At 40.9% G+C, this 18292-nt stretch overlaps 4 protein-coding genes across 4 annotated transcripts in view; 2 read left to right on the forward strand and 2 right to left on the reverse strand.

Annotated features, from left to right (window-relative positions):
* cenpe (centromere protein E) overlaps nucleotides 1-1411 on the reverse strand; it is a 28705-nt gene extending 27294 nt beyond the window's left edge. The window contains exon 1 of the mRNA XM_027284292.1: nucleotides 1246-1411. Within this exon, the coding sequence (XP_027140093.1) occupies nucleotides 1246-1301 (56 nt within the window). The 5' untranslated portion in view covers nucleotides 1302-1411. The remainder of the gene's footprint in view (nucleotides 1-1245) is intronic.
* A 112-nt stretch (nucleotides 1412-1523) lies between these two features.
* On the forward strand, nucleotides 1524-11082 carry ddx51 (DEAD (Asp-Glu-Ala-Asp) box polypeptide 51). Its single transcript, XM_010754301.3, has 16 exons — nucleotides 1524-1804; nucleotides 2991-3337; nucleotides 4322-4482; nucleotides 4567-4717; nucleotides 5397-5542; nucleotides 5654-5725; nucleotides 5818-5924; nucleotides 7095-7203; nucleotides 7312-7457; nucleotides 8114-8303; nucleotides 8396-8511; nucleotides 8588-8704; nucleotides 10037-10138; nucleotides 10222-10285; nucleotides 10475-10609; nucleotides 10774-11082. The coding sequence occupies exons 1-16, from the start codon at nucleotides 1782-1784 to the stop codon at nucleotides 10789-10791; spliced, it is 2004 nt and encodes a 667-aa protein (XP_010752603.1). The 5' UTR covers nucleotides 1524-1781; the 3' UTR covers nucleotides 10792-11082.
* smim8 (small integral membrane protein 8) lies at nucleotides 11059-11819 on the reverse strand. The gene is made up of 2 exons (XM_010754300.3): nucleotides 11564-11819; nucleotides 11059-11470 (listed from the first exon to the last, which is right to left on the reverse strand). The coding sequence occupies exons 1-2, from the start codon at nucleotides 11690-11692 to the stop codon at nucleotides 11312-11314; spliced, it is 288 nt and encodes a 95-aa protein (XP_010752602.1). The 5' UTR covers nucleotides 11693-11819; the 3' UTR covers nucleotides 11059-11311.
* Nucleotides 11820-13766: 1947 nt separating this feature from the next.
* gjb7 (gap junction protein beta 7) lies at nucleotides 13767-17357 on the forward strand. The gene is made up of 3 exons (XM_019257494.2): nucleotides 13767-14151; nucleotides 15580-15714; nucleotides 15808-17357. The coding sequence occupies exons 2-3, from the start codon at nucleotides 15589-15591 to the stop codon at nucleotides 16360-16362; spliced, it is 681 nt and encodes a 226-aa protein (XP_019113039.1). The 5' UTR covers nucleotides 13767-14151; nucleotides 15580-15588; the 3' UTR covers nucleotides 16363-17357.
* The last annotated feature ends 935 nt before the right edge of the window (nucleotides 17358-18292 follow it).

Genomic DNA, 18292 nt, shown 5'->3' on the forward strand with positions numbered 1-18292 from the left:
TTAGACAAAAGATAGAGTCACAATTATCAATTGTGAGGTGAGCCCTGTGTATATCAGCTCACTAAAATCTTTACATGAGTATGTCTGAATCTTTTTGACACTGCGCTCACAGCCTGGCTGTGTGTATGGATGGTAATGTCTGTTAGAGGTTCAGACTGATGCGTCTGAACAACAATTGGACTGATAGAACTCCGTAAAATCTGTTCCAGATGACTGGAGTTTAGGCAGGACTCTCGGAGAAACAACAAAACACATTTTTAATTAATTTGTAGTAAAAAAACAAAACAAAAACATGCAGTGTGTTTCAGTACAGAGTTTAAATTTGCATTTACACATGAAATCAGTTAGCTTTGACATAGACTTGGTATCCATGTTGTCTTTAAGGATAGGACACAGATAAAATGTCCATGGATACAGCTGCAGACAGAGCTGTGTTCCTAAGGCCCCGTTTACACGTACACGGGTATTTTTAAAAACGGAGACATTTCCCTTCGTTTGTACCTATCTTTTACACGCAAACGGTGAATTCGCCTCTGAAAACGAATCTTTCTAAAAACTCCGGCTAGAGTGGAGATTCTGGAAAACTCCGGTTTTGCGTTTGCGTGTAAACTGAGATAAACGGAGTTTTAGGCAGCGGATGCGCCAAAAGTGCGACCAATGTTTACTTGTTGCTATGACGATGCTCATGGAAGCATTATTCTGATTGGCTTGCAGAGGATTCGCCTTCTTCCTACACTGCCACCCACAGGCTTGGCGTAGTTATGACGGCGCTCGATGGCGTATTTATGCGGGTTGACTTTTTTGAAGACGATGCTATGTGCACGATGTTATTTTGGAAAACGGAGGGAGGGAAATATTCGTTTCTCAACATACCCGGCTACGTGTAAACGTAGCCTTTATGTTCCACAGTGGGCTGAATAACGTCACCAGACTTAACGGCGCCATCTCAGGACGTGACGTCGTGACGTTTGTTCCAACAACAACGGTTCAAATATCCAAAGTATGTAACTGTCATTCACATGCAGACAATAAGCTCCGCAGCATTAACGTCAGGTTAGTCCAGTAAATACATGAATAAATAAAGTTCACAGTAACGTTAGAGCAATGTTTTATTGTCAATAGCTACACAATGAAACAATGAAACACAGACCGAAGGCTTCAGACTGAGGCTGACGTTAGTCGTTAGACGTTAGTCAGCTGCAGACCGGGACTCCGCTCAGTAACCGACTGTTGCTTCAGACTTACCTCGCTATGAGCGGGCGGACTCGAACACAGACCTTAACGGCCGACTCTTCTGTCATCTTTCTTTCGGATAGTTACCCGCCTAAAAATATTACGCCTAAAAAGTGCAGCGCGCGAGCGAGCGAGCGAGCGAGCGCACTGCTGACTGCCTTCACCGTTCAAAATCTGCTCCGCTTTTATTTGATTGGTCAACGTCATCGGGCGGACTGATCCACGTGACCTGACGTGACCAAAAAACCGGTTGGACTAGTTTTAGTAGCGACTGATATTTATTTATTTTTAATCGTGACAAAATATTTAATAGCTCGTGTAAGTGCAAAAGCGTCCGAACGCAGAACTAGTTTGTTTATCTTAATTTAAAAATAAAGTTAATATAGACGCGCCCGATGGGTGACGGGTGAAAATGCGACTAGCTCGAGGGACGTCATCAATCCGCGTCTAAGATGAAGACACATTGGAGGAACACATGAGAGAGTTGTGGCTTTTGTAGTCCATTTGAAGTGAATAAAGTGAGCGTTTACAGCCTCATCTCTGCTGAAATGTCTCTGTTTCATGTCAACAGGTACGTTTATTATATTATACGTCAGTTATTATGTCACGTTACTTCATGTAGCAGCCACAACATTTTACACATCACATAGCAAAACTAATATGCACTAAAGTTTTCTTGATTTCTGTTCTAGATCAAGCCGATGAGCGTGACATATTAACAGGCAATTAAAGGTCCAGTGTGTCAGATCTGGGGCCTTTATTTTCAAAATAAGGCAGGCATAGAATATAATATTCATAAGTATGTTTTCATGCATGTATAATCATGTTTTTGTTTTTGTTACTTAAAATCATCCTTTTATATCTACTGTACAGTGGGAGCGGCTCCTCTTTCTTGGAGGCCGCCATGTTTAAACACCATGTTTCTACAGTAGCCCAGACAAACTAAATCCTGACTCTAGACAGGGACCTTTTAAATGTTGTTTCTTCTTTATACTAGGGAGGTGAGGGTGATGTGAGGAGATTGCAATGCAGCGATTACACCACTAGATGCTTCTACACACTGGACCTTTAATCTTTGTTAAAATGCACAAAATACATGTATTATGTATATTAATACATAATCACTGAAAGGAGTTCAAATTATATTTTGGCACACAGAGTAACCATTATTTATTTTAGACATTAAAACATTTAAACTGGCAGATTTGTGCTGAAAACATGATTTATGAAGATTTACTAACAGCACAAATAAAAACAATATGGATCATAATGTTTTGTCTCCTGTATGTTTCACTTCTCTCTCTGCTCTCCTCATCTCAGTCTTCATCTTTTCTACGATCTCATGTTTCTTCTTGTTTTTCCTCTTCTTTGTTTGGGCACATTCCAGTCATCACTGTTAGTCTTTGAGCCGTGAGTGTAGTGACTGTCATCATGTTGTCATCTGCAGCACACTGTAATAAACAGAGCAGCAGCAGATCACTGCAATGTAACATTCAGCTACTATTTCACTTCAAACCTGAATTTCTATTCAAATTCTACCGTCATCTAGCAGTCACTGTAATGTAGTATTAACTACGTATTAGTGTAAGTAACGTTAGCCATCTGTCTAGTATGGTAAAGAATAGTCTTGCATGACTAGTTCATCAGAACTGTATAGCTCAAACATCACAGGCTACTAAATGGGCCAAAAGCTGCTGTGCTTTGATGGAAGTGAAGAATCTGTAACATGACATTCAATTTTGTCACGTTGCTCTCAGATATCTTGGAGAGGAGGAAAACGAGAGCGCCTCCAAGGAGTCTCGGTCTCAGGCGTTGCTGGCTAAACTGCAGCAGAAGGCAAAAGAGAAGCAGAGACAGAGTTTGACAGAACCGAGACGACTGCGACCTGAAGGACAGACAGAACAGCAGGACATCAAAAAGGAAAGAAAAGCTGACGAGGACCGCAATCAAGAGCGTCAAGGCCAGAAAAAGAGGAAATCAGAAGCAGAACCTTTGTTTGGGTCGGACTCTGACAGCCAAGATGAGCCGGTCAAAGAGAAGATGAAGGACAAGAAAGGAGCAAATGAGAAACAGAAGAAGAAGAAAAAGAAGAAGGACCAGTCAGGTATGTGCTGGTTCTTGTGCGCACTCATACATTATGTTGACATATCAAATCATTTATGTGATCAGTGACTTCATGTTCTGCTCATTTTAGACTGCAGATCTCTGGTTGGCTACCAGTGTTTATGTTGTTTTAATATGAACAATGGATCAAATCATTATCTTTAAAGTGAAACAAGTCACTTGCAGTTATGAACTCAGAGAGATCAGAAATGTACGATATACTGAACAGACTGTAAGAGAAATCTGAATGAATATGAAGTCTAAACTCAACACAGAAATGGAAAAATGTAACTTAAAAAAATATATATATTTTTTTTAGATTTTGTGGTCTCTGTACACTTTTTGCATCTGAGTTGGTTATAGTTGTACCTAGTCCTCCCATTGTTTAAAACTTACTCTTATGTGTAGAATCACACTATGTATCACAACTCTATAATAACCAAATTTAAGCAGCCTTATTAAACAATTCCTTTATTTTATTAGTTTAAAAAATTAAAAAGAAAATCATCTGACATTTTTAAAGCTCTAAGAAATCTACTAGAAGTAGTTTTTTTTTTTTTTTTCTCACTCTCTCAGCGGCATACACTCATCGAGAAAAACTGATAAAAGACACGCTCAGGGGGCGCTCGGTAGCGTAGTGGGTTAAGCGACCGCCCCGTGTGTAAGAGGCTATAGTCCTCGCTGCAGCTGGCCCCTGGTCCCCCATCTTCAGCTGTACTATCAATAGAGGCATAAAAGGCAAAAAAAAAAAAATCTTTAAAAGACACGCTCAGAAAAAATGATGTTTTTCGTTATATAAAACCCTGCAGATTAGGACTGAGTAAAGTGGTTAAAAGTGTCATCTCAGAGGATTTGCTCAATATTGTGATGTTCATTAATATCAATTAAAAGTTCAAACTAGGGATGAAAAGTAATGTACTCCTGCTCAAGTCACTGTAACTCTTTAAAGTGACTTTTAAAGTCAGTGGTTTTACTTTCACTACAGGTCTTTCAGACACTGTGACTGGAACAGACGGACAGAAGGACGCAGCAGGAGGAGAGGACGTGGAGACAGAAGATAAAACACAAAAACAAACCACAGAGAAGACTTCTGCTCCAACTGGGTTCACAGTTCTGGGAGGATTTGAGAACAAACCTGTCCAAAAGGTACAGTGATTCTGTTAATGGTGTTAGAGGGTCAGGGGGGGGTCAATGTTCTCATCCACAGTGTGTGTGTTCGTCTGTCCACAGGTCCACAGAGTCCTGCCTCAGTGGCTCGCTCAGCCTGATGTGATTCACAGAGACATTAAAAGTAACCTGGTCCCCGTCTCTGACATCCCAGGACTGTGTGCTCCGCTCGTGAAAAAGTTACAAAATAATGGAATTCAGCACTTTTTTCCAGGTAATGATGCAGACTGAAGTTATGAATGTATTCAACAGCCAGTTTCCAAAGTTCTCAAAGTGGTTGAGAATAAGCCAGAATTATTTCACTCACATTTATTGAAGTGTGGAAGTGTTTTTTTTATTTAGGCTCTCATCCATGGAGGGTGTTACCTACAGTAGACAGCGGTCAGAAGCTAAACAGTATTTTTATTTCAGACAGCCCTTCCTAACAGAAAACTGAAGCTTTCCATCTTCACTCCAAAGCCACCAGACTTCTTTGACAAAAACAGAATGGTACATCGCAGAACATGGGAGCTGCTGGTCTACGGCTGCCTTGATTGATTTATTTATTTCTGTTATTGTGTAAATGTGTTTTTTTACACGTTAGTTCAGATCTGAACTAAGTTTAGCTGTTTCAAATCAAGGCAGCGGTAGACCAGCAACTCCCGTGTTCTGTGATGTAACTTTCTGGTTTTGTGAAAGAAGTCTGATGGCTTTGCAGTGAGGATAGATCAATATAACAAACCTTCAATAAATCCAAACTAACTCTTAGTATTGCTATTACTTCATATGTTTGTCACTCTGAACAGTGTTTGCTTTGAAAAGATGCTGTTGAAGATGTTTTGGAACTGTTGGTGTATTAAGTGTACACTAGAGAAATGAATCAAACGTGTGAAGAATACTGTGACCTTTCACAGTGCAAACGGAGGTCATCCCAGCCATCTTAGAGAGCGCACATCAGGGCCTGCTGATTGGACGAGGCGGCTACAAGCCCAGAGATATTTGTGTGTCCGCACCAACAGGCAGCGGCAAGACACTTGCATTTGTCATGCCTGTCATTCAGGTGAGCTGCCCATCCTCTAAGTAGCAAGGCATGCATACAAAATGTACAGACACTGCTGTATGTGTGAAGAAGGAACATGTAGAAAGCCTCTCCAATTGTCTCTTCCATGAGGTGCTGATGGAGCGGGTGGTGTGTGAAGTCCGGGCTTTGGCTGTGTTGCCCACCAAGGAGCTCGCCCAGCAGGTCAGATTCTTTCAAAACAGAGTCTGGATCACACAGTCCAGTTATCCAGTTCACACCACAGCAGAGCTCAGCTCACATGTTCTCCTGCACAGGTTTGCAAAGTGTTCACATCGTACGCTGAGGGAACCACTCTCAAAGTGGTGATGCTGGCTGGACAGAAGACCTTCGCTGCAGAGCAGGCTTCACTGTCAGAACTCAGGTGAGTCCAGCCTCATGGGAACTACATGTTAGTGTATGAAGACACGTGAGGGTGGAGCGTCATCATGAAGCATTTATGTCACTGATGAAATGTATTGAAGTAAATCCACTGTAGTATTATACTGCACCATCTGTGCAATTTTAAGGTACTTGCTGTTGTGGTACTTTTTTTTTCAATGATTCCAAACTGTAAATATTAGGAGTAATATTTAATTTTTATTATATATCTTTATATTAGAATGGTGGAGCTGTTTATTTTCAGATGGTGCATGGTGTAAACAATTTGGGAACCAGTATAATGAGTCCTTTGACCTTCTGTACTCTAACAGAAGTGAAATGCTACAACCAGTTTTTACTTGTTACTAGTTATCTGGATTCTGTCTGGAAGAAACAAATAATGAATATCTAAGGTTTGATGATTAAATATGTGAATTTGGATTTCATATTGATTATTATAAAAATGATCAAGTACCAAAAGTGTGTCATTTAATCTGATTTAATTGACTTTACTCCTACTTGATCACATAGATATTAGTTTAGATATAAAAAAAAAGAGAATTTGAGTATTTTTACTTCATGTTTGGCTGCTTGTCTTCATTCATCAGCAGTTGAAAATATAAATATATATAAAATTGCTCTGAGATAATTCAAGTCCAATCTACAGTTGCTTGTACAGTAATCCACCTTGCCCTGTGTGCCGGCTCATGCTAATAGACGTTTCATTGAAAAAGTAGTGACATCATGCAAATAAATCTCTTAAAGTGAGACTGTGTCAGTTGTGTTGAAAAGCCACTGTGGTGGTTCTTCTAGGATAATAATAAATATATTAAACTGAATCATGAAAGTCAGTGACATATCAGTATGTATCTAAGATTTGCTAACATAAGCCAGAATTAAGCAGAGGTCCTATCAGACCATGTCAGGCTGTAGCAGTGTCCATCATGAATTCAGTTATTGTTTTGTTAGAGGAACACTGTGCTGCTGATTCTTTCAGGTGATGCGGTTTGTTTTGTTTTTCTGCATGGCGTTTTATATATATTAGCACCAGGGGCGCCAAAGTCGATGAAGAACTTGTCTTATTCAGCTGGTATTTGAAGGAGGAGTTGATGTTTGTACATTAATTCTAATAATAAAGAATTCTTCTTGCTCTGATTGGTCTTTTTTCTTCCAGAGGCGGCATGAGACGCAGTCTAGCAGACATTGTTGTGGCTACTCCAGGTCGACTGGTCGATCATATCAACAAGAACTCTGGCTTCTGTCTGGAACACCTCAGGTTTCTGGTGAGTTCAAGTAGTAAAAGCTGCAGAGATATAACTGACTCTCAAGTCCACAGACCACTACGACTACTAGACTGTTGTACTTAATTAAAATGTGTGCTTTCATTCCAGATCATTGACGAGGCTGACAGGATGATTGACAGCATGCACCAGTCTTGGCTCAGTCAGGTGGTAAAGGCGGTGTACAGATCAGGAAGTGGATCAGAGACCATGTCCATGTTTAGGCGGACTGAGCCGGCATACATCACAGCGGCCAGGTGAGTGTGTGTGTGTGTGTGTGTGTGTGTGTGTCCGGGGGGGGGGGGGGGGGGGTTTAGTCTAGCTTAGCATAAAGACTGGAAGCAGGGGGAAACAGACTGTCCTTTTTACATTTCTGTCTGTGCTCAGATCAGTTTTGTAGTACTCAGGATTGGTCTGAGACCGGTCTCAAGAACACTTTTTCAATGCTTTTGGGGATATCACTAAAATGCCAGTGAATTGTCTGATTTCCTTGTTAACATCATTACTGTGATTATATGTAAAATTAAACCAATCACTCATTTGTGATCTAAGTTTTTTTTTTTAACTGCTGTCAGCCCCTCCTTTACATCAAGCAAATGAATGCAGGAGAGTGAGGAAAAGTTGTGTCTGTCTGGGAGAAGAAGCCAAATCTTCCGTGATTCAAATTTTAAATGAAGTTTTAAAATTTCTTAAACCACAAACGTTTATTTGCAAATCACGTTCAAAAGAAAACACACAGCAGCCTGTGAAATCTGCAACACACCACAGACAGAGACAGTTACTACAGCACGGGTGTAGATTGAACAAAGACAACATAAAGTGTTAATGTTGCAGCAGATGTGGAGGTGTTGGTTGGTGTATCTTTTACTGTAGGTAAGATCTGGATGGAGTGTTAAATGTGTTTCTCTCTCAGCCTGTCTCCTCCTCAGATGCCGCTGCAGAAGCTGCTGTTTTCTGCCACGCTCACACAGAACCCAGAGAAGCTGCAGCAGCTGGGCCTCCACCAGCCCAGGCTCTTCAGCTCCATCCACGGTCAGTCCAGCGCCTCATCAGCAACCCCCACCCAGAAACAAGACCGCTTTGACTTCCCCCAAGGCCTGACGGTAAGCGATGACCTTTGACCTCCAGGATGGATGAAACTGTCAGGGAATTGGGTCACTTTGCTAATGACTACTGATGATCTTTGTATTTTTAGGAGTATTATGTGCCCTGCACGTTAAGCAAAAAGCCCCTCCTCATCCTCCACTTCATCCTGCGCATGAAGCTCAGCCCCATCCTCTGTTTCACCAACTCCAGAGAGACTGCACACAGGTTGAAGAAGACATTTCTTGAACTGTCACGTGCTGTACGCTCTTTCAGCATGCTCTGACTGTGTTCTCCTCCTCAGACTTTACCTGCTGGTGCAGCTCTTTGGTGGAATTCAGGCTGCTGAGTTCTCCTCCAGACTCTCTCCTGGTGAGAGGAAGAAGACGCTGAAGGAATTTGAACAAGGAAAGATCCAACTGTGAGTGTCTGTGTGCATACATGTGATATTTGTATACCTGTTTACAGACAGTAGTCTGTCAACATTTACTATGGTGTAGTTGTGGATTGAAGCCCAGTCACATCACCCTATACTTTCTAGCATGAAGGAGAAACCTGAAATCTGTCTAGAGCCAGTGTTTAGTTTGTCTGCTCTGGGCTGCTGTAGAAACATGGTGGTTCAACATGGCTGATACCAGCAGTATCTGTAGATGTAAAGTCAAAGGTAACAAAATCATGATACTTATTTTCAGGTTATCATACACTAATGAAAACAGAATTATGAATATCACATTCTGTAAATAGAGTCCTCTAAATCTGACACTGGACTTAGTCCATCATATATACTATACATCTGCATATTTCAGATTAACATCAACCAGTCCTAAGGACCAAGTCACCAGTTATCCAAAGAAATATTAAAGTCAGTGTAAAGGGCAATTCTGAGATTTCTTTCAAAATACATTAAATATGTTGGAAAATAGTTGCTAAAAATGTGAAAATACTGTGGATAATAATAATGTGGAGTTAGAGGTTCCAACTGTTTTTCACCAGTCCAGGATTTTGTGGGCCGGTCCCAAAGGATGGTTCAATGGCACGCTGAGGCCACCCTGAGCATACATATTTTTAATCATTCAAATTTGGCTGGGTGCTTACACTTTCTTCTTTGGTCTGACAAACTCAGAACACATTTATTCTTACTTTACACAGACTTTAATGATTACATGATATCAGTCTTAGACTGCTACTCTGAGGATGAAAAATGTTCACGAGGCAGAAAATTCAGCTCAGTGAAGGTATGATATGTTTAGCAGCATGATATTACCATGTGTCCTTGACATCTGCCAAGCATTACAGATGTTCAAACCTGAAGTGCTGCATACAGCAAGAGGATATTAGCTGAAAAAAAACAGCTGATAAGTCAGCACTGGATTTGATCAAGTCTTAAATATTTCACCAGAATTTCAGCTCTGGTGAAATATTATTTTTCAAATTAAATCCAGCCTGTCACGGCTCCATGTTCTATTTGACCCAAATCCAGCAGAACAGAGACAGAATCGGAATCATTATAAAGAAGTGACTCAGTAACTTTGACTGCAGACAACAAATGTACACATCACACAGATACAGATGCAAAGCTAACAAGATGAAAACCTACAAGCAAGAGCTCAGTACCTACACACAGGTGCCTGTGTGTGTGTGTGTGTGTGTGTGTGTGTGTGTGTGTGTGTGTGTGTGTGTGTGTGTGCGTGTGTGTGTGCGTGTGTTTTTGCAGTGTGAGCCTTGAATGAACTGTGATGATGTCATCCTGAAGGTTGATCAGCACAGACGCAGCTGCCAGAGGCATCGACGTCAGCGGGGTCAGATGTGTTGTGAATTATGATGCACCGCAGTACATCAGGACGTACATCCACAGGTGAGCCGCCTCACACCTGGACTGCAGGTTATCCTCCATATCATGTCCTGACTGAGCCTTTGTCCTGACCTGTCTTTGTTCAGGATTGGAAGAACAGCACGAGCGGGGAAAGCAGGCCTGGCCTTCACCTTTCTGCTTGGAGTACAGGTGAAGCATTTCTCTATACTCTATATGCATAATTACTGGAGATGTCGATATATTGATTTAATATTAAAAATGGATCCGTGTGTTTGAATTTCAATGATGGAAATCAAAAGCAGGACTGATGATTGTCCCAGTAAACCTTCAAGTGACTGTTTTAGGTTTAAAAAAAGTATTTTTCGTTGTCACGCTCAGGAGAAGAACTTCCTGCAGATGGTGGCAGAAGCAGGAAGCCCCGGGATTCAAAAGCAGATCGTTAAACCTGAGAACCTGAAGGGCATGGAGGCCCGATATGAACAAACACTGCAGGAGCTGGCTAATGCCATCAAGGTAACACGTCTCTTCTGTCTGTGTTGAATGCAACCAACTCTAATCTTTGATTCAATAAATAATGAATCTGTCCGCTTCATTGATCTCCTCAGGAGTAGTCAGGCTTCACCTTCCAGCTGTGAGATATGAAAGATTATTGAATCACTGTTTGTTTCTGTCTGCAGGATGAGAAAGCCAAATGATGGAGGAGCGGTGCAGGACGTTCTCCTTTCTTCTGAAGATCAGCTGTACAGCAGCACACCAGCCCAACACATGACGAGGAGCTGCAGACAAACACTGACTGATTTATGTGGCTGAAAACTTTTTGGTTTTTGTTATTCTTCCCATCAGTCTGCCTGACTCTGACAAATAAGCCGTGTACACAAGTGAGATTATCAAAGAGTATTATGAAGTGAATAATCGTGTGTTCATAAACTGTTCTATCATTTGTGAAGTGAAATTACATCATCTGTTTTAATACGTTTTATTGGAAATACGTGTCTTTAAATGTCTTGACCAACAGTCCAAAAGCCAGTGAGCTCCAGCTGAATGCTATGAACAGAGACACACTGCACATGGTGTCTGTGATGTGATGCTTCTTGTCCTGACTTCAACCTGTGGAACAGAGGCAGACAACAGGCGACTTGTTTCAGTCCAGCCAGGCTTTAATTCACTCTGTCCGTACAGAACACACACACACACACACACACTCTGTGTGTGTCATCAGTCCCACTTGGAGCTCTTCCTCCTCATGTATCTCTCTCCCTCGCTGTCGATGGCCTCGTACAGCTGCTGGTCGTTCTCCTTCATGGCGTGCATGTAGCCCAGGTATCCCACACAGAGGGTGATGGTGACCAGTCCAAACGCCATCACCGGTTTGTTCTGGAAACACAGCATGACACATGTTATCACGTACACACACACAGTCACACTCTGGCTGAAGGGTCCCGCCGTTAACGTCAGTGTTGGCCTCACAGGTTTGATGAAGAGCTCGGGGTTGACGGCCCGGAACAGTGTGGTGGTCTGCGCGCCCCTCAGCCCGGGTGTCCTGTAACCTTTCTCCCCGGCACTCTCCTTCCCTTTACCGGCCTCCTTCTCCGACATGTCGGGTCGGACCTGCCCTCTGGCAGGTCTTTAAATAAAAATATGAGATACCACAACTCCAGATATGTTCATGTTATGCTTCTGCCTCCGTGAATGCGGCCATGTTTGAAAGTCAAAGAGGACTGCGCGGACAAGAGGAGAGAAGAGGAAGACGTCTGACGTCACAGCGCCCCCAGCGGCGCGAAACGCCATGACAGGCACCGTGTTACAGCAGAGTCAGCCCATGGACCCTTAATATACCATTAATATACTGGATTATTAGACCATTAGTGTTTATGTTGATAAAAAGATCATGTATAATTATGATCCTTGATGTTGATGAGGCTTATATTTTCTATTCTTATTAAACCTTCAGCTCCAGGATGGCAGGTACCTGGCTGCTGTGATATGATGATGACCTCTGCAAAGTGGAAGGAGTAGCTGTAGGATCTCGAGCTCGAGGCCTCGTCACTGTGACAAATGGATCCACTCTGCTTCACTAATAATATCAAACGAATGGAATAATTTTTTTTGTAAGTAGTTTTTTTTTTTTCATTTTTTTATTGCATTTTACTAATGTCATTTTTTTTTAAATCCTTTTTACTTTCTTCCTGGTTGAAGACCCCTGGTTTACAGTGTGGAGAAGCAATAAACAGCAAGCCAGTAATTGTCCCCATCTATTATACATTTGGGTTACAAAAGGGTTTTCTTCACTCGAACCGAGGACAGAGGACAGAAGGTGTCACTCCCTGTACAGATTGTAAAGCCCTCAGAGGCAAATGTACTTTGTAAAGCCCTCAGAGGCAAATGTACTTTGTGACTTTGGGCTATACCATTAAATTTTGATGATGATAATGATGATGGTTTTATTAAAGGGTCAGTGTGTAGGATTTAGTGACAGCTACCAGTGGTGTTGCAGATTGCAACCAAATGAATACTCTCCCATGCCTCGCCCTTTCCTTTCAAGCATGTAGGAAACACTCTGGCAGCAAATATACATAAAAAGCAAACGTCCATATGTAGATCAGTGTTTGGTTTGTCTGTTCTGGGCTACTGTAGAAAAATGGCGGTTCAAAATGGTGGCCTCTATGAAAGAGGACTTGCTCTCAACTGTAGATATAAAGGGCTCATTTTAAGACAACAAAAAGCACAGCAATTCTTATATACAGGTTATGATGAGTGTCATCAGCAGGTTGGAATAAGTCCACTTGTCCACAGGATGAGACGTCCAGTTGAGCTGTGATTGATGGTCAAGGTCACATGACAAGTTACTGAGACACTGACATGTTTTGTTGTGGCGTACACACCACTGTTGTTAGCGTTTGTTTCAATTAATTGTTTGAGATGAAGAAATTACCATTGCATGCTTCTTCTTAAATGTCATACTTTTATAATATTTTTCTATGGCTTTCATGTAAAGCACTTTGGGTACCGTCTGGCTATTGTAAAGGGCTATATAAATAAACTTGATTTGATTTGATCATAATATAAAAAGAACTTTTTACATTTTCCATTAATTTTAACCAGAAAGTCAAATATCCCGAACTAGTGGTGTATGATGATAAGTAGTATTCATATAGACTAGGTAGAAGACTAGACTACACTGTGCGTACTAGACTAGGTAGACTAGTATAGTAGTATTCCAGTTTCCCTTCCTTTACTCAGATGTACCATTTAACTGGGCACCTCCCAGTGGTTTGAATAGCCTACTGCAGGGATCCTATTGGTTTTTCTTATTGACTGATAACTGCTATCTTTGTACTAAACAAATACCACAACATTACAACTACACCAGAATCACATGAGAAGATAGTGTAGTGACACTGAACTGAACAATCAAAGTGATTAGAATGAGCACAGCTGGAATATATATGGACCACCATAAGAGTAAATTATTACAGGCTTCGGGATTTTCAGACTGGAGATAAACGCTGACACACATGAGACACAGGCAGCAGGAAGGCACACGCCTGAGGCTACATGTATTATTCATCAGCAGTAACATGATCTGACTCATCAAAGTTACATGTGTCAGTGCAGGTGGGAGAATAGGGAAATAAAACATAGCTGGTGTGTGTATTTGATAATGATGATATTTACGATGTCCTCCTCCCCCACACTGAGCATGAACACAACAGGCAGCACATATTATTTGCATTGGCTCCATGGTGATGTTCTCTGTGTACACACACACACACACACACACACACACACACACACACACACACACACTTAACTTCATGCTGTCAAACAGGTGATGTGGGAAGTTCATTCTCATACCATTTCTGATAAAATCACAGTAAACATAGAAACGAAAGAGAATGCGATGTGACATACAGCTGATCATATCACACAGAGCTGTATGTGGGTGTATATGACATGAATGTGCTTAGATAAGGTGTGACACAGAGCCCTGCAGGTGAGGAGGACACAGCACCGAGCCGACGCCATCTGCTAATACACAGAGGACAAAACTCCCGGTAAGTTTTCTATTCTCTCTTCTATTTGAAACCCACACACACACACACACACACACACACAGCTTTTTATATAAGATTTGAGCATTGGCATTGAGATGAAATAACATATTGTAGTTTTCGGCCGACTGTGTGGATGAGGTCTGTGCTTTGTAATCAGTAAACACAGAGCGGACTGTTCAACGACGCGGCTTTAAAGTCATTAATATTATATATATATATATATATATATATATATATATATATATTCTGTGCATATTTGTAATAAATAATAGATTACTTATGATTATATTCAGAGGACGAATATAATTATGCCAACAACCTACTAACAACCACTGATACAAAGCTCTGTATAGAACAGAACAGACACTTCCAAGACAACTCTAAATTTTATTTTGTATCATATACTGTGTAGTACATATATACATATGTCGACAGTACACTTATACATATTGGATTTAGATTTTATTTTTTATATTATATATATATATATATATATATGAAATATATTTTTATTTATATCACTCCAGGTTTACTTAAAGTTTTATTTTTGTATGTTTATCTTCTGTCACTCATATTGCATCTTGTGCTGAGCTGACCTGTTTTTCTCGTCCACCATATTTCATATTTCTGTTGAATCTGTGTTAACCTATATATGATATAAGTCAAAGTAAAACCAAAACAAGTGACTGAATCTTATTAAATTGCTCATTAAATTATCAACACACGCCAGCCATGGCCTGATGTCGCCTGGAATTTCAACATCTTGTTGCTGTTAGAATAAAGCGACCATCCCCTAAGTGAATCTCAATCTGCCACCACCTAAACCAAGACCAAGTCAAAACCTTCTCGAGGCTTGAGGTGGAGTCAGGATAGAGCTACTTAGGTAGCTAATCTTTTTCAAATCTCTTTGGGCATGTGTGGTCACAGCTGTAGGCGGTGCAGAATTTACAGACTGCTGTGTGTTGTGCTGTGTCTTTCCGTGTTTTGTAAATTTGAATATTTGGCTGCCATCTCCTCAGACAACCAGAACTTCCCCTTCTCCTGTTTCCCACATTTGCTTTCTTTGAGTGCATGTGAACGGGGGGGAGGAGGGCTCACAGCCGTTAACAAAAATTAGTTACTGGATTCACTTAGTTGCTGCAGGAAAAAAACAATAAATAAAATAAACAATAAAATTAGATAGTGCTCAGGCAGTGTAGTGATAACCCCACAGTTGTGGTCTTGAAATAAAATCCAGAATGTCTGAGACTGAGACAAGATCAGAGACATTAAAAAAGTGGTCTTGAGACCAGTCTTAAAAACGAGACTGATCCGGTGCAATGAATGGCTTACAGGAATCTGTTGTGAATCTAAAGCACGTTATTGTAGGTATCTGTGTAGGCTGTGCTGTATTCAGTTCCGACTAACTCTTGGTTTCTCCCTCAACAGGAGAGGAAGATGAACTGGGGTTTTTTGGAGAACATCCTCAGTGGGGTAAACAGGTACTCCACTGTGATTGGACGGATCTGGCTCTCTGTGGTCTTTCTCTTCAGGATCTTGGTGTATGTGGCGGCGGCCGAGCAGGTGTGGAAGGATGAGCAGAAGGATTTTGTGTGCAACACCGAGCAGCCGGGCTGTGAGAACGCCTGCTTTGATCACTTCTTCCCCATCTCACAGGCACGTCTCTGGGCCCTGCAACTCATCATGGTGTCCACCCCATCCCTGCTGGTGGCCCTGCATGTGGCCTACAGGGAGCACCGGGAGGCCAAACACAGGAAAAAACTGTACAAGGACAAAGGGAGCATTGATGGAGGTCTCTTCTGCACCTACGTTGTCAGCCTGGTCTGTAAAACAGCCTTCGAGGTGGGCTCCCTGCTCACTTTCTATTTCCTGTACAACGGCTTTGAGATGCCCATGCTGCTCCGCTGCCGCCAGGATCCCTGTCCCAACACGGTGGACTGTTACATCGCCAAAGCCACGGAGAAGAAGATCTTCCTGTACATCATGGGCTGCACCTCCATTCTGTGCATCACTCTGAATTTTGTGGAGCTCATGTACATCGTGTGGAAGCAGCTGTGGAAATGTTTTGTCAGACACTACGCCCCCGTGGAAGAGCAGGCCTTCAGCCGGCCATCTGTTTCCATTGTCAACAAGTTTGCCTCCTCTGAGCCGACAGTGCACACAGACAGCAACACACAACCTGTGTCAACTGAGAACCAGCTCGTCCAGTAGAGGACTGGGACTGACTCACAGCTCATGTTGCCTGCTCAGAGTGAAACCACAGCGAAACTGTGGCTCACCTGATAAACAAACACAGACAGCGTTTACTGATTTTTAAAAAAAAAATTTAAAGAAAAATTTAATTAAGAAAAGCTACGACAAGCTGCCTTTTCAGGTACAAGTGTGAGGAGACTAATTACAGATACTAGTGAATAATTAAATATAATAACACATTGTATAAGTCCGGATATCTGCAATTAAAGATTTTGTTTAACTGGAAGCATGAGTTCTTCTTTACACTATAATAGGATTAGAGTTATAATGGTCAAATTTGGTTCATTTGGCATTCAGACAATTTTACACATGAAGACAGTCCTTATATTATTTAGCATGAGAAAACATTTGTTTTATGTGGCTCTGGAGAACATTAATCAAGTCTGAGATAATAACCTGATGACCTGGTCACATCCACATCATCAGAGTTCATCTCTCATTGGGCTTGGAGATCACAGATTGTTCTGCATGGAGGTAGGGAGGGTCTAAAGATGCTGTCAAGTTCATTCTTGATTTTTTAAACATCAACAATTCTTTTAAAAAGGACATAAACACATGTTTTGCTGACACAACACTTGTTTTAAAGAAAGTGCATGTCAAGACGTCTTCATGGCAGACATTTTGCCTTGTAAAAGGAAAAAGGAAAAGATGATGGTTCCATCAGGCGTCCCAGTAAGTCAACATGTAACCTGTTTAATGACGTTAATGACTTCTTTGTTCCAGCAGATTTATTTCAACTGTCTTCTAACAGTTGTGTTGGATTGGCATTTCTTCATGTAATGTTCTGAAAATGTCATTTAATATTGAACACTAGAGTCAGAACTATATTGGACACCAAATGTAATAGGGACATGCTTGGACGTCTATTTTTATGCACACAATGCTGTTTAGTTCTTAGATATATTAGTTAACCTTGTTTTGTTTAACTAAACAAACTGCAGACATCGATTATAATTTTGACTGGTAACAAAAGCTTCATTTAGTTATCTTGAATGTGGTTATAGAAAATGAAATTATTTGTATAAAATGTAAAAAACAAATACTTAAATGAGGTTAAAAAAAAACAAACAGACAGTATGTCGCTGTCAAACTAACTCAGGGTCCCATCAGTTGTAGCTGTTTATTTATATAAGCTTCAAAGTTAAGATCAGTTAATCACCTTGTGAACTTTCTGTTGATCAGCACTACCCATTATGTCTGTGTTGCTTGTGAACATTTTAAGTGTGATAATAAATGTATATATACACACACACCTTTAAATCTGCTCTTCTTTCTCAACACACTAGTTAAAGAGCCATTCTGTCAGATTTAGGGGGCTCGATTTACACAATATGACAGAAATGGAATACAATATTCCTTACTATCTTTTCCTAGACACGGATGTCTTTAGCTTGTATATATTTTTATATTTGTATATTTTTATTTTTTATATATATATATTTTTTTACATCTTTTACTTATATTTTATACTTCATGTCTATGCTGTTTGGGATAAGAGGGAAACGTAATTTCACTGCTCTGTATGTCCTGTACATATAGCAGCATTGACAATAAAGTTGACTTTGACTTTTTATGAATGTATAATCACCTGAAAATAAGAATCATTAGTTATCTCAGAAGAAAACGTATAGCCGCAGATACTGCAGGTCTCCCACAGAGTAGTCGAGAACAGACACTTGTACCACACTGGCTCAAGGGGCTTTCATGCATGCAGTCACTGTAACCTTTCCTTCATACTAGGAAGGGGAGAATTGCAATTCACAATTGCACCACTAGGTGCCACTAAATCCCATACATTGGTGAACTGGCAACTGCAAACATTGTTAAAGGACCTCACTAAAGTACCTTGTCCTCTTACTGAAGTGCATTTCTTTTCCCCCACATGTAC

This window comes from Larimichthys crocea, chromosome XI (assembly GCF_000972845.2).
Source record: "Larimichthys crocea isolate SSNF chromosome XI, L_crocea_2.0, whole genome shotgun sequence".
NCBI lineage: Eukaryota > Metazoa > Chordata > Actinopteri > Sciaenidae > Larimichthys > Larimichthys crocea.